Source organism: Cheilinus undulatus, linkage group 8, assembly GCF_018320785.1.
Source record: "Cheilinus undulatus linkage group 8, ASM1832078v1, whole genome shotgun sequence".
In the NCBI taxonomy this organism is placed as follows: Eukaryota; Metazoa; Chordata; class Actinopteri; order Labriformes; family Labridae; genus Cheilinus; species Cheilinus undulatus.
In genome coordinates this window covers 46,786,082-46,800,107 of record NC_054872.1, presented here as the reverse complement: position 1 = coordinate 46,800,107, position 14,026 = coordinate 46,786,082, and the positions used below count along the sequence as shown (strand labels likewise).

General features: G+C 38.0%; 1 protein-coding gene across 1 annotated transcript in view; it reads right to left on the bottom strand.

Moving 5' to 3' along the window:
- Positions 1-556: 556 nt before the first annotated feature.
- The window catches only part of smarcc1a (SWI/SNF related, matrix associated, actin dependent regulator of chromatin, subfamily c, member 1a), a 40,497-nt gene continuing 27,027 nt past the window's right edge, over positions 557-14,026 (bottom strand). Inside the window, exons 24-28 of the mRNA XM_041792441.1 lie at positions 13,666-13,844; positions 13,203-13,337; positions 9,691-10,027; positions 7,861-7,986; positions 557-6,505 (exon numbers count right to left, since the gene is read on the bottom strand). Of these exons, the coding sequence (XP_041648375.1) occupies positions 6,414-6,505; positions 7,861-7,986; positions 9,691-10,027; positions 13,203-13,337; positions 13,666-13,844 (869 nt within the window). The 3' untranslated portion in view covers positions 557-6,413. The remainder of the gene's footprint in view (positions 6,506-7,860; positions 7,987-9,690; positions 10,028-13,202; positions 13,338-13,665; positions 13,845-14,026) is intronic.

The following is a 14,026-nucleotide window of genomic DNA, read 5'->3' as shown; positions in this document are numbered from 1 at the left end:
GTAAAGTCAGCAGTCTTTCCCATTATTGTGGTTGTGTGAACTGAACCAGAGTGAGAATGAAGGCTCAGGATACCTTTGCAAATCGGACTTTTTCCACAATTTCTAACATTTTGAGATGGCGGACGTTTCATTTTCATGAGCTGTGAGCCGTAATCATCAAGATTAAAACAAGTCTTGAAATGTTTCTCTTTGTATGAGATGAATCTAGAATATATGGACGTTCCACTTTTTGAATTCTATCACAGGGAAAAGGAACACTTTAATGATATCCTACATTTTTGAGATGCACCTGTACATGCAAGAGAAAATGTATTTGCATTATCTTATTGTATTAAACTTGGAAAATTAAGATGTAGTTAGAGCTCATATTAACATGTTTACAGTACTAAATTTAACTGCATGTAAATATTCTCAGTGTCTGTAATTTTTGATTCATCTTCCTTTAAATGGCTGTCTCTTGGAGAGATATTAATCTCTTGAGATTCACACCTTTGAAAAAGGAGTAATAAGGATGAAAATAAAACAAATAGGACATCAGCTTCATACAAAACACAGTTTATTTGACAGTGTCTAGGTCCAAGTACCAACAGACCCCATACAAAATAAAAAAAAAGAAAACAAATGCTACAAACTTCAAAAGAACAGAGATAACTTCCATCTACACAAAACTTCTCCTTAAAAATACATTACCATCAACACAAAAAGTATCGATTAAAGATAATATATGTGAGGGGATTCCTGTCATATTTAAGTGACGTTATATAACAAGCCTGAATGGGGGAAAGGAGGATGCGTGAAATGACCATACGTGTGTTTTCATGTGTGTTCTTCCTCCGACAAACAGGGAGAAGCGGGCGGTGGGAGTCGGTGATGCAGCAGTCACGTGGGCGGGAAAAGAAAAGATCAAAGAAAAGAAAAATGGGAACGAGAGGTAGCGAAGGGGTGCGCAGAGAGGTAGCAGATAGCAAGAGGAAGATTTCTAAAAGAGGTAGCTAGCAGATGAGCGAGGAAGAGGTAGCAGAGATACTAACAGTGCTAGCGAAAGAGGGAGAGGAGTCATTAAATCGAGCTGTATCTTTAACCCGTGTGGTGCACCATATTGGAAAATGAGTGGGCAGATTCAGGTTAGGATTATTGATCTTTTTATAAGTGAAATAATCTTTTTAAGGCTCTTAAAGTAACTACACGAGTCAAGCGAGTTCAAGTCATGAATGGGAGCTAATTGAAGCAAATTGATGACATCTGATGAACACTTCTCAAACATATTCATTAACAAGCACTAAATATTAACAATAAATAGGGCAGATTATTTCACCAATTAGGAGACAAATTAATGCCAGTGTGGCATGAGAGAACGTGTGTCTTTAAAAGCTACTCAAACCCAAGATGACTTTTTCAAATGTGTGTTTTTGTGTCAGAACGGCTTCAAACAATCTAGTTAATTATCATGTATGACAAACTCAGTCGGAAAGCTGGAACATGAGATCGTGTGCAGTCATTTTGCTTGGAAAGGAATGGTAAAATGCAGAAGCAAAAAAAAAGTGATTAACTAATTAGTAGGGATGTACATTTCAAGGGAAGTTAACATTCAATAGTTGTAGAAAGCCTGAAGTTCTAACAGATGGACCGAAACGTCAAGGTTGTATGCAGACACGTGATCCAAATGATGCACTAAAGTTAGACCAGGGGCAGGAAGTTGCTAGGAATCAACGGGAATGGAGGAATGTTTGTACATTTTAGTCCAAGCTGGACCTGCACGCTGCTGTTGTTTAAAAATTAACAAAATAACGGCTTTGTTTGCCGTAAATGTCACATATGACTTCATCCTGTAGATGTCCTACTGCATGTCCAGCCAGAAGAAGGGAGACAAGAGTCTTGTACATAGCTAAGAAGATAGCTGTGCCACTTCAACCGCTTTTCCCCCTTGTTTTGTCATGCACATGCTTTTAATTATAACACTTTCAACCAAATAAACCTTGCAGGGTAGGCAACCAAGTTAAGCTTTTTCTACAAAACACGAACAGAAGGAGCTGCCTCCCATTTGAGAGCCATTTTCCTTTCTTCCATTTCTGCTATTTCATACCAATTTTAAAAGTCAAACTGATGCCAAATGAAAGCCGTTCAGGAGCCAAAAGATTGGCTCTTACTACAGAGTGAGCTCAAGGATACAGATCTTGGTTGCGATGAGGTTTACTGTGCCAAACCAGACTGCTTGGCAGAAACAGACCAAACACAAGCATCAGTTTCTCTTGGAGCTTTGTAAACTATTTGCCTTTATGTTTTGCTACTTTTGGGAGTCCAAAGTAGATTAATTTTGTTTCTTTCACCATGTTGAACAGTTGGCAAGGCTGTAAAAAGCAAATAAATTGTCATTTTGATAGTGCTTCTGTATGAGGAAATCACTTCCCGCCCCACATCTTGAGTTCCTTACTGATGTCATCTACATATATTTTAATTTTTTAGCTTGATGCTGACACATAATGAAAATTGCTTTTAATGGGCTAACAGATTTAGCATTGCTTCGCACCAATTTTAACTTGCAAAACAATCAATTTCTCTTGCAGCCAAGGTGAAATATGTTTTATCAGCCAGTTTACATGAGATTGTTTAGGTTAAGAGAAGTAAAGTAAGAGAATTGGCCTCAGCTTACTTCTTTTGTTTTATAATGGTGGTTAGAAAACAGCTTTCAGGAGTGCTAAAGTCACGGTCTAGCAGTTACGCCAAATCACAGTCAGGCACTTGTGAAAGTTGTACATCTATCTTTGTTTTCTTGTCAAGTAAATTTTCAGCTGTCTAACTATTAAATACAAGTCCATCCCCACTAATTAGTAATTAGTTTAGCACTGTAGATAAATGTCTGGTAAACTTTTTGCATGTCTACACACATACTGCAACATGACCGGATGCAGAATTAGTGAAAACATGATTGCTTCTTATGTTGTGCTGCAGTGTTTTAAATATCTGACTCACAGGAATGAGGATATTGCTTCGTTTTCCCGTGGCTAAAGAGACAGATTGAAGGTAAGTATTAGTGAGGTGGGGTTAGCGAGGTAGGCAGCAGTAAGCTTGGGATATCGTGAGCAGAAGTGTTGCAGTTTTTGCAGGGGAAGGGTTTTTTTTTTATTCGCTACAGTATCAGCACCTAAAAAACATCTAGAAGCCCACCGCACTGAGGAAGAGCGTCATTCATGTTGGTATGTTTCAGTCGAGCCGCGTCGCAGCGTCTTCCTCTCTGAAAGGCTGCGTTAAGGTCAGCAGGAGATTAGATGTACGTGTGTATCGTTATGTTTGTGTGTGTGGTCTTCCAGTGCTTTGTGGCAGGGTCTGGCCAAGTCTGTATGCACGCAGCCTCCAGTGTGAGCCTCAGATTAGCTTACTTTTCTGTGTGTGTTAGTGTGTGACAGAGAGAGGGATGACTGTGCTGTCTGTTCTCCTTCTAGTAATCTGACCCAGTCTCAGACTTTTGCATTAATGTTTAAAGGATCAAATGAGTTTGATTGTAGTGGAAGCCTCTGCAGACATACATTCCCCTTCTTTTAACCTCATTTTTCCATGCTAACAATGAAATTTGTCTTGTTTTCTCAAGATCACAACTTATTTATCTTGTTACATCAAGATAACAACGCTTGTGTCACTATGATCATTCTGGAAATTGTTGAAACCTCATAATAATGTGAAAAACAGTGCTGAGATAATGAGACGTAGAGGTTGAAAACACCGGAAAAGTCTAATGCAATGTTTGGGATTCTGTGATTAGTGTAATGTACTTTCTTCCTCTGTGCTGTGGACTCATTTTTTGTCCCAAATCTTTTTTAATATTCATCTCTGAGCCACACAGTTTCTGTTCCTTCATTACCATGAACACAAACACTGTGGGTTATTTTGGGTAAATCCCACATACATTAGTGCGCTGCCAGGAAAACTCACCAGATGCTAAATAATCCATCACTAAAAATGGTTCCCAACAAAAATACCATTTACTTTTTTTTGCATAACTTAAACTCACAGCTGCACAGTGCAGCTGTTTAGGAAAAAACTGATTTAACCATATATTTAGGAATCCTTAGACAAGAATCATGTCATAAGTATGAACAGCACAGATGCTGCAGAAAATTCAGTCAAAAAGGCCAGTTTCAGTCAAAAGTCAGTGCAGTCCTGCAGATCAGACTGTGCCCTTTTATATAAGATTTATCCAGGTGCTTTCTTCTTCAGGTTAAGCTACAGGATGATTCATGTCAAACAGGTTGATACATGTCAAACTTGAGGGGAGGGCTTGTGAACGTCTTGAGTTATTAAGATATACTGATATTTTGTCAAATGAGATACCAGGTAGCCGGTATTGTTTAAACTGATATGTTGATTTAGTAAATAAATACAAATTGATGCCAGATCAAAGGCCTCTAAAATATACTAATTGATGTTAAAATAAAGTATTTGAAATGTAATTCAGAAATAGAGCTGCACTGACTGAAAAAATCAGGGTTAATATTGATGTTTTTCTGCTTTTTTTGGTGTAACACTCCCACTGTACCAACATTTTCTTTCACAGAAACAGATCAGTATTTGTACAACAGGTCACATTCTTCAATTAAGCAAATAGGTAGGCTAAATGTCCGAATTAAATTGATACAAGACAATATCCATTTCTAATATTGGTTCATTTCAACATCATTTGCCAGCGGCTAATGTTAAACAAATGCATCATCGCAGTCCTAATTAGAGGTCATCATTCTTTTTATTTCTGGAGCATTAACAAGACAAAAAAAAAAACAGATACTTGTTTGAGATAACAAAAAAAGAATTACTAGGCACCCTATACTAAATAATTCATTGTTTATAACTTTCAGAAATTACAGGCAAATGCCTGCACACTATCCAAATTGCACAAATATGTTTGGAAAAGTGGGTGGAACTCCCATTTTTCCAAATGTTTCCAATGTATTTGTGCAATTTCAGCAACGCTCCTCCCCTGCATGTTACATATTTGACTAAGACTATAAAGTTTCTGTTCTTTTGATTTCACCAATTGTTAAAATGATGGAGATTTTATCATTCTGCAACACCTGATGTAGAAAATTTTTGACCTAATGCGCAGAAACATTGCAAATGTTTGTTACTTTTGAGGATAAAAAATGAGACTACTAATTTTGTTGAAATGTTGATTTTTTTTCTCGACTCATGTCAAGGTTTATAACTTTGGTAGTATAAAAAAGATCTCATCTATTTACATGGGAAAACATTTGATGTGATTTTTGGTCTACATCCCTGCCACCTTACTTCAGTGTTAACGCTTCTGAGAGGCAGAAGGCTGTGCCAATCATTAATATCTTAAATAACCTTGTTTCTCTGATTATTTTCTCAATATTTAACATGTAGTTTGGTCTCTAAAGTCTAAAGATGAGCCCCTCTAATGTCTTGTTTGTCTTTAACCCATTTATCTCAAGTTTGCTGATATAATAGAGTTAAAAACACAAGAAAAATCGAATTTAAGGAGCATAGTTGAAATAAATTCAGTCACAACTACTTAAGATATGAATGAATTCAAAATGCAATAATTGGAATAGTTGGTATTTTTAAAATATGGTCTAATAATTGATTTGTTGTTGCACCAATATGTCCTTTTATAACCCAAAGACAACTGAATTTCTTAAGTCTTTTCGTATTAATGCAGAAGTCTCAGATGGATAAGTGATGTTTTAAGAGGCACACACTTTTATCAGAGGAAACAGACAATCGAAAGGCCATCCAACATCCCTCTATGTTGAACACACGTTCACCCACGCACAGACTTACAGTGTATCATAAAAAGAGGAGCGAGAGGTAGATACTTGACGGGACAAGAGGCTGGGCCCCTCTGTGTTTATGTTTTATCTGTATTTAATCTGCCTGCTTCGTGTGTAACAGCTCTGATTTTTCAGCACACACCCTTCATGTCTGGCTGTCCTTTTGTCTCACCAGCTCCCCCTAGTGTTTGGCTTTAAGAAAGAGGCAGCAGACAAGAGGAGGTGTGTGTTTCTTTGTGTGGGGGGTTACAGTGTCTAATCAAACTCATTGAAAAAAGCGAGACAGATCAAGTTTTATCTCTTTTGTCTCCTTATTTTGTACAGAGTCATTCTGTGCAGCCTCCATCTGGCCCTACAGAGCAGAAAACAGTGTTTATTACTAGACCACCCTTGCCGCTGTGCCCTGAGAGGAAGTCTGCATGTCTGTGTCTGTGTTAAATAGGGTTACCTTACTGCTGAACCCTGAGTGTGTGTCTGTCCGTGTCTGTGATGATGTTTATGGTAGCTTTTGGGTGTTGAGGGCTAAAAAAGAGCCAGTAGCAAAGGCCATCGATACTGGGGGCTGAGGTTCAGAGATAGCTTTTTGTGTGTGCTTTAGTTGTGTTTTTGTGTGTGTTTGTGTGTTAGGTCTTAATTGTCAGGCCCTCGAGCACTAGGGGGCGCTGGAGGACCCACAGGAACTGGAGGTATCGGGTCAGGCTGTGCAGGAGGAGGGCCGGGGTCTGGAAAAGGGGACAAAGGGGGTTTTAGAGCAAGAACACAGGTCTTAATGGTTAAGGTTGACTTTGACTCAACTCTGGAACAACAGACAAATCAAATTAGTCATGACAATATCAATAATTCATTTCTTGTTGGACTACTATGTATTATCTTGTTTTTATCTAAAATATTTTAACAACTAAAACAAAAAAGGGGAATTCTTTTTAGCTGCTTTACCTCCTTTTGTTGCTAAGGTTAATTTTTGTGGTGTTCAGTAGTTGTTTAAGGAACTTTTTCAATGTTTTCTTTAAATGTGTTTCCATTTCATTTTGCCATTATGTTTTGATGTCTTGTGTGAAGAATGTTGAATTGCCTTGTCGCTAAAATATGCTTTACAAGTAGACTTACCTTGTCTTACACCATGCACACATATCCATATTGCATTTCAAACACTTTAGATTTTTAAGTGAGGTTGAACTATTTTGAAAAAAACTGATTATTTTGACTTGTACTGCAATTTTGACTTGATTTGTGGTATTTAAGGACAACAATTTCACATCATTGCTCTCTTTTCTATTGAAAAAAAAAATGTTTATAGAGAGTAAATAATATGCACTCAGGGCTTGATATTAACATTTGCATAGATTTGCATAGATAGTTGCTAGATGGTTGATTGCAACCAATCACTATTGGAACATTTTCATGAAAAATATCAGACCAATAGATTGGAAGTGATGCATCCAGTCACAGATCACCTGTGGCTAAAGCGCTGGCGTCTGTAGCTGAGAGAGGCCCTTTGAACACCACACCGTAAATAAAAACCAGAGCCTTTATTTACAAAATTGCAAAAGGTGGCAGACCTTTATATGAAGAAGGCTTGTCATTTGGAGTCAGGCCTTTATCTAAAATTTTTCCTGAAAAGTCCAATCTTTTATACTAAAGCACAGGACAAATATCATAATGCAACATCAATAAAAATACCCTAAAATAACATGTATGTATGAATTGTAAGTTAAGTGAGTACTACGTAGTATTAAGAAAATGACTGGAAATTATTTTAAAAAGTACTCCTTTTTGTTTGCAGTGTGTAAAAAAAGGTTTGGACCAAACTAAAGTGTTGATGAAAACAGCTGCTTCTATCTTCCACCTACTCTCACACTTTTTCATTTATTGAGAGAAATTACATTTATTTATTTATTTACATTATTGGTGTCAGAGCTTCTTTCTAAAGCATCACTATATTTGAATGTTTCCTCAATTTTATGACTTTATGTAAATAAAAACACCACAACCAGATAAACACAAATAAATGTGGTAATACATGTAAACACAACACAAACATGATGGGGAATTTGTGGCAGAAGGAGTTTGTACTCACACATGCCGTTAGGAGCTCCAGGGTGACGAGGGGGCATCATGGGAGGCATGCCCCCAGGGGGAGGGCCGGCAGTAGGCGGGCCAGGCATCATACGTCCCGGCATGGGCTGACCTGGTCCCATTGGTCCTGAAGAGTATCAATGGTTAAATATTTCATATGCGACTAATACAGTCCAATAAATAATCCCAACTTGAGATGCAGCATTTATAGGATTAATCTATGACAAAATAAATATAAAAGAAAGAGCCATCCAAACAATGTCCAAGTATAATTATCAGAACTTTTATAGTTTCAGCTTTGTTTGTGTTTATCAAAGTTAATAGTCTTTGGGTTTGGACTTATAAAAACAGCAATACAAGGACATTAGTTTGAGCCTGCTGAGAAATGATAATTTTCTAAACAAGCTTTTGACGTTTAATGGACTTAAAGTAATCAGTCAATCTCGAGTCCATAATAAAAAAAAAATCCCTGACATTTGGATCATATCCCATATCAATTTGGTTTTAAGAGAATAATTATAAAATGGTGTCTAGACTAGACAATCTGGATGACCTTCCGTCAGTCTGTTTCCAGGCACTGTTAAGTTGAACTATGGTTATAGCTCTATACAGAGACTTACATGGACTTCTGTTCTTGTTCCAGTATAAAAGCACTAGGTTAAATTCATGTATTCATGGAAACATTTTCAGCCTCACTACGTAAGATGGTGATATGCCTCTCTCAGCTCATCACTTTAGGCCATAAGTCTGGTCAACGGTGCAAACGAGTCAGCAAGCATCAAACTGGTTGTATGAGGAATAGCTCTGTACAATGCATATATAATCTATGCTTTACTTTTGGTATATATACAATACACTTTATCCTTCTAGTTTATGGTGATGTCTAAAGGCAGACCACAATGCAACTTAGCATTTATACCCTATGACTTCTGGATAAAGCCTTGTGCAGACACTGCTGAGCATGTACAGAATACCTGGTCCAGTTAAGGTCTGATTGGGTTGTACACACATTTAAGCAAGTCAGTTCCCCCTTGCATTATCTAGGTGTGTTAATCTGACCTCAATAAACTTGATTTAGTATGATTTCAGCTGAACTTGTATGTCTAAGTGCATTTTCAAGCCAAGTTCAGGCCAAAAATTTGTGACACAACAGAATCATTTTAGAACCCTGCAGAGGACGGCTGCAGCAGTCTGACCTGAGCCATCACAGCTATAATCAAGCTACCTGATGATGCTGCCTGTGATTCAATTTGCCGAACTGCAAACACGTTTTTTTGGACATTGCAAGCAGATAAATGGGCAATGGAAAATTCTTTTTGGAAGACTTTAAATGCCAACAGATATCTGTCCAGAACAGAATGTTTCATAATCTAAAATTATGTTGTGAATTTTGGAAGTTATTAAATTGATCTTTTCTTTTCACACAGAAACTTCAGCCTGAACAACACTCTTTGTCTTCTTGCTGGAATCATACAGCCTTAGGTTACACATTACAGAGACAAAGATATGGCAAAAAAAAAAAAAAAACAGTTCATGTGCAATACTGTCTTTCTTGTAGAGACAGATATTGTGCAGTACCTTTAGAAATAAATCAGTTTAAATTAAGTGACTGTGAGTTGTTTCTATGAAAACAATGCATTGTCTCCTCTTGTTGAAGTGGTGTGAACTGATATGCTTTCAGAATGTAGCAGAGCATCCTGTTGCAAGTATTTTTACATTTTAACTCATATTGTCGTTATTATTTTGTCTGTACTGGGCTTAAAAGTTGAGTTTTCATCGGACTAAGAAAATAAATGCTCTAAATGCATATTATCACGTTTCAGTCTCTCACCTGTCTGTCCCGGGTGGTGGGGGGCCATTGGGTGGTGACCCATCGGAGGATAGCTTGGGTGCATTGCACCGCCTGGTGGGGGCCCTCCGTGGTGTGGCACTGGTGCCCCGTGGTGTGGCTGGGGCCCACCGGGATGCATGCCTGGTGGCGGGGGCCCTGGATGGGGTCCAGGTCCAGATCCAGGTCCAGACGCCTGTCCTTGGGCCTGGGCGGCAGCTGCAGCTGCGGCGGCAGCTTGCTGCTCCATCTGCTGCCTCGCCTTCATCTCAGCATATTTGAGCTGCTCCATGTGGAAGGCCTGACGCTCGGTGAGCAGCTGCTGCCGCTGGAGCTCCAACTGGATGACAAGGAGGATTTTTAGAAAAATAATACCTGGTTTACAATTAAAATACAAGAAAACACAGGGTATCACAGAGGGGTAATGAACTGTAATGGATCTAAAATCATATTTTGCAGAGAAGCTGCCTGCTCGAAAGGATTCAAACCTTTTTTATTCTGTTTGGTAAAGTCTACATGTTGCTTTGTTTTTGTCATTAGCTTGACAAACTAGGTAGGAAATTAAGTATAACCTAGTTTATTAATTGTATTTAACGATTCTTGAATTTTTCCCAAGCCGAAAGAAACAGAAACTGCATGTTTTTAAGCAATATGAAACATTTGCAGCTCTGCATCTAAATCAGATCACCAAATTATTTCAGGATTTTGAACATACATCTCTCATTTATTTTTGGGGATTTTAAAGACATTTCAAGTGAACATGCCAAAGATATGAGACTTCCCAAGACACAATCAAAAGAGCCAAATAAATTTTAGTTTTTGATGTTCATGACAACAACACTGACTCGTCTCTGCAGAGAACAAAGTTCTGGTTAAGATGCAAACTGCTTTCAGCACTTTTAACTGGGTCAGGGTAGACACTTGAATCCAAAATTATCTGCATGACTAGATTTAACTTGGACTAAGTGGAAAAAGATGTTTTTAGATGTGTAGGCGATTTCTAACACTTTATAAAGCCAAAAGGAGGATACTGTTGCTAAAATGTAAACATCTTTTGAAGCTTAATGACAACATAGTGTAGATGGATGGGATGGAGTGAAAGTCTGCAGAGGACTGTGCATGGACAGGACTGTAAAGACTGAAGTGTAAAACTGTCTTGTGTCTCTTTGCCGCGCTCTGTGGGTGTTTTTTTTCCTGGTGTTTTACAGCCGATGGCAGCAGCAGAGGTCTGATTTCTCTCCCTCCTTTGGGTAGCTTATGTAAACCAGAGTTCTTTTCATGCACTATTTACAGCTGTAGAAACTGGGCTACGCTCCTCAAGCCTCCATCGCACAAACACAGTTTTACACTCTCAGTGGCGTCTCCTGGGATCGTCCAGTGGCAGGACACGCACCCACACACAGAGCTGAGGGCTATTCATCTGCCCCGGAGAGGCAGGTAACGGCTTTTCTTGCCTGAATGACTATAAAGTCGATTTTCTCCAGAAAATGTTGTGTTCTGTTGTCGGCTCTCTCATAAAAGAAGCATTTTAATCCAATCTCTGAGGAGGACTCAGATCAAGGGGGGAAGAAATTAGTTAACAGCTTACACTGGCTAATGAACTCTAAATATTTAAACTTACAGTAAAATCCTGTTTCTAAGATGCCCTTCTATGCCTTTTTTTCATCTAAGAAGCTGGCTGCATGTAACAGAGTGACCCATTTACCAGTATGAAGCACTAAAACATGCAGAATCATTATTAGTGCAACCGCCATCGTTACCTATGGCAGTGGTTCTCAAAGGTTGTGGCAAAGAACACCAGTGTGCCTCGGGAATTTGTACAACCATGCTTGATTGCTACAAAAACACAAGAACTACATTTACTTTTGCATGTGACTTCACAGGTATTTTTGATACTATAAAACCGTTTTAAAACTTGCAACGATAACGATATTAAAGTTTAAAAAAACTTAAACAACCTCTATGAAAACATTTTTTCTGCTCAATTTCTGGTATTTTCTAACTGTGGTTTTGTTTCATAAGTACATATTTTGGATAATTTGGTGTTAAAATGACAAATAACAGGTGCAAAAAAGTTTTTAATTTGCTACAGCAGGTCGCATTTATTAACAACAGTGAATAAGGCTGACACGACTGAGATGTATGCTGAAAAAAGCACACATTTTAGCATGTATTGTTTAAATCGGTTGTTCCCAAATGGTGAAGCATTGCATGTCTAGGTGTTCACTTAGAATTTGATCAACAATGCATTAGTACTACAACTAAACATCAAGTAAAAACATGTAAACAACATGTACAAACTAGGGCTGGGCAATGAATTGCATATTAGATTAAAAAGAATATGGCCTGCTGCAATTTTCACATCGCATAAGTTGTAATATTTCTTTAACCTGAAATTTGAGTCAGAATATCAGTTTAAAACCTTTTTTGCAGCAGAAATGTCATCCATTAAATATCATGCAATCATTCAAGACCCATTTTTTAGAGTAGTCCAAAAAAATCCTACTTTCTTCTTTATTTTTGTATGTTTTTTTGATTTAATATGAGGATGACATAAAAATAATCATTCCCTTCAATACAATAATTCATATCCAATTTGCAATAAGAGCCAAAATCATCACAATTACATATTTTTTTCAAAATTGTTTAGCCCTAGTTTTATCTAATATTGTGTTGGTTGTAACACAGAATGATTTATTGTTTGTTTGTTGGAAGATACATGAGACGAGTAAGGAATAATCGCATATCAAATTGAAATCGCACTATTGGGGGTAAAAAAAAAAAAAATCGCAATTAGATTATTGTCCCAAATCGTTCAGCCCAAGTACAAACCTAAATACAGATTTATTTTTACTTTACGGGGTCTTTAAAGAGGCGGTGTTGGGTCCTTATATTAGACTGCACTGTGCAACCAAAAAAGAACAACTGTATAAAAGGAAATCAGCTCTGGGTTTGAAGATGCTGATTTAAATTTCAGACACAGTAGCTCAAGTTATGCTCACATCAGCCATGCGCAAATACTGTGGCATTAAAAGATTTAGGAAATAATCTTATAAATAAAATAATTGTCGGATAAAACAGGTTATAGCTCTAGTTTTAGTCCTACTGTGAGTGTGCCTTGTATTTTGATAAAAACCTATGAGATGAATATTATGTTATTAGCTAGATTTTGAAGCTCTTCTGTAAGTAGGCTGACATGTTAAATAGTTTCCATCTTCTCAACAGACCAAAGATGTTTATTTTTCTATCATGTAGTTTCATGCATCTTATTTCAAATATTAAAAACAAAAATCAAATATAAATATGATATGGGTTTGACTTGCACGATGAACATATGTAAACAGATCGCCTCTATAATACAGGGTTTCCTGCAAGATTTTTTGAAACTGTGGGGGAAGCTACAAGAGCTTTATGAATGGGTAAAGATTGCAGCTGCACAGCACTGATGGACAGTAATATGCATATTTAATATGTGCTTTAACACTCAGAATGCAGGAAAGGTCTTTATGACTTACAGCCTCTTTCTCGCGGTCCATGATGGTCTCGAGCTCCTCAAAGTGCCTCAGCTTGATCTCCAACTTCTTCATCTGTGTCTCCACCAGCAGAGCCACCAGGGACTTGATCTTCCTCTCTTCCACGGCCGCCAAGTGCTGAGAGAACGGAGGTCAAAAGGAGAAGGAAAAATAATAAATATATGATCAGAGATGGATTCCTTTAAACTTGTTAAATGCTTAAAAAAATAATGGTAATTTAACCAAGTTTAAGATACACTTTATCCAAAACGTTAGGGAAAAGCAGAACTGACTGTATACAGGTATTGATACTCTTTAAATTGAGATTTGACCTGCACCCGTCTTTTATTTGTGCTACACCCGGCTGTTACTACTGGTGCTACTAGTTCACCGTAGCTGAAACTAATAAACACCAAAGTAAAGGCTGTGTTTAGTTGTGGTTTAGTCAGCACTTTTGCAGCCTCACCTTGGCCTTAGTGGCAGCAGATGCCAGGGCAGCAGCAGCTGCAGTGGCGATGTTCCCCTCTCCGATGTCGTGCTCCAGCTTCTTCCTCTTGTCGTCTCCCTCCTCTGTTGACGTCTTCTCCTCCTTTTCCTTCTCCTGGTCTGAGGATGACGTCTCCATAGCCTCCTCCTTGTCCTTGTCTGGAGACAGAGAGAAACTTTAACTGTGGACTCAGCAACACCCCACAGAAATGTCCTGTGATTCTCTGGCATAGAAATGTAAAAATAATGGTGTAAAAAAACAAGTGCAGACGCTACAAAAATGTTGATGCAGCAAACTTTTACCAGTAAATTCCTCCGTCAATGGCTTCTGTGATGTTATG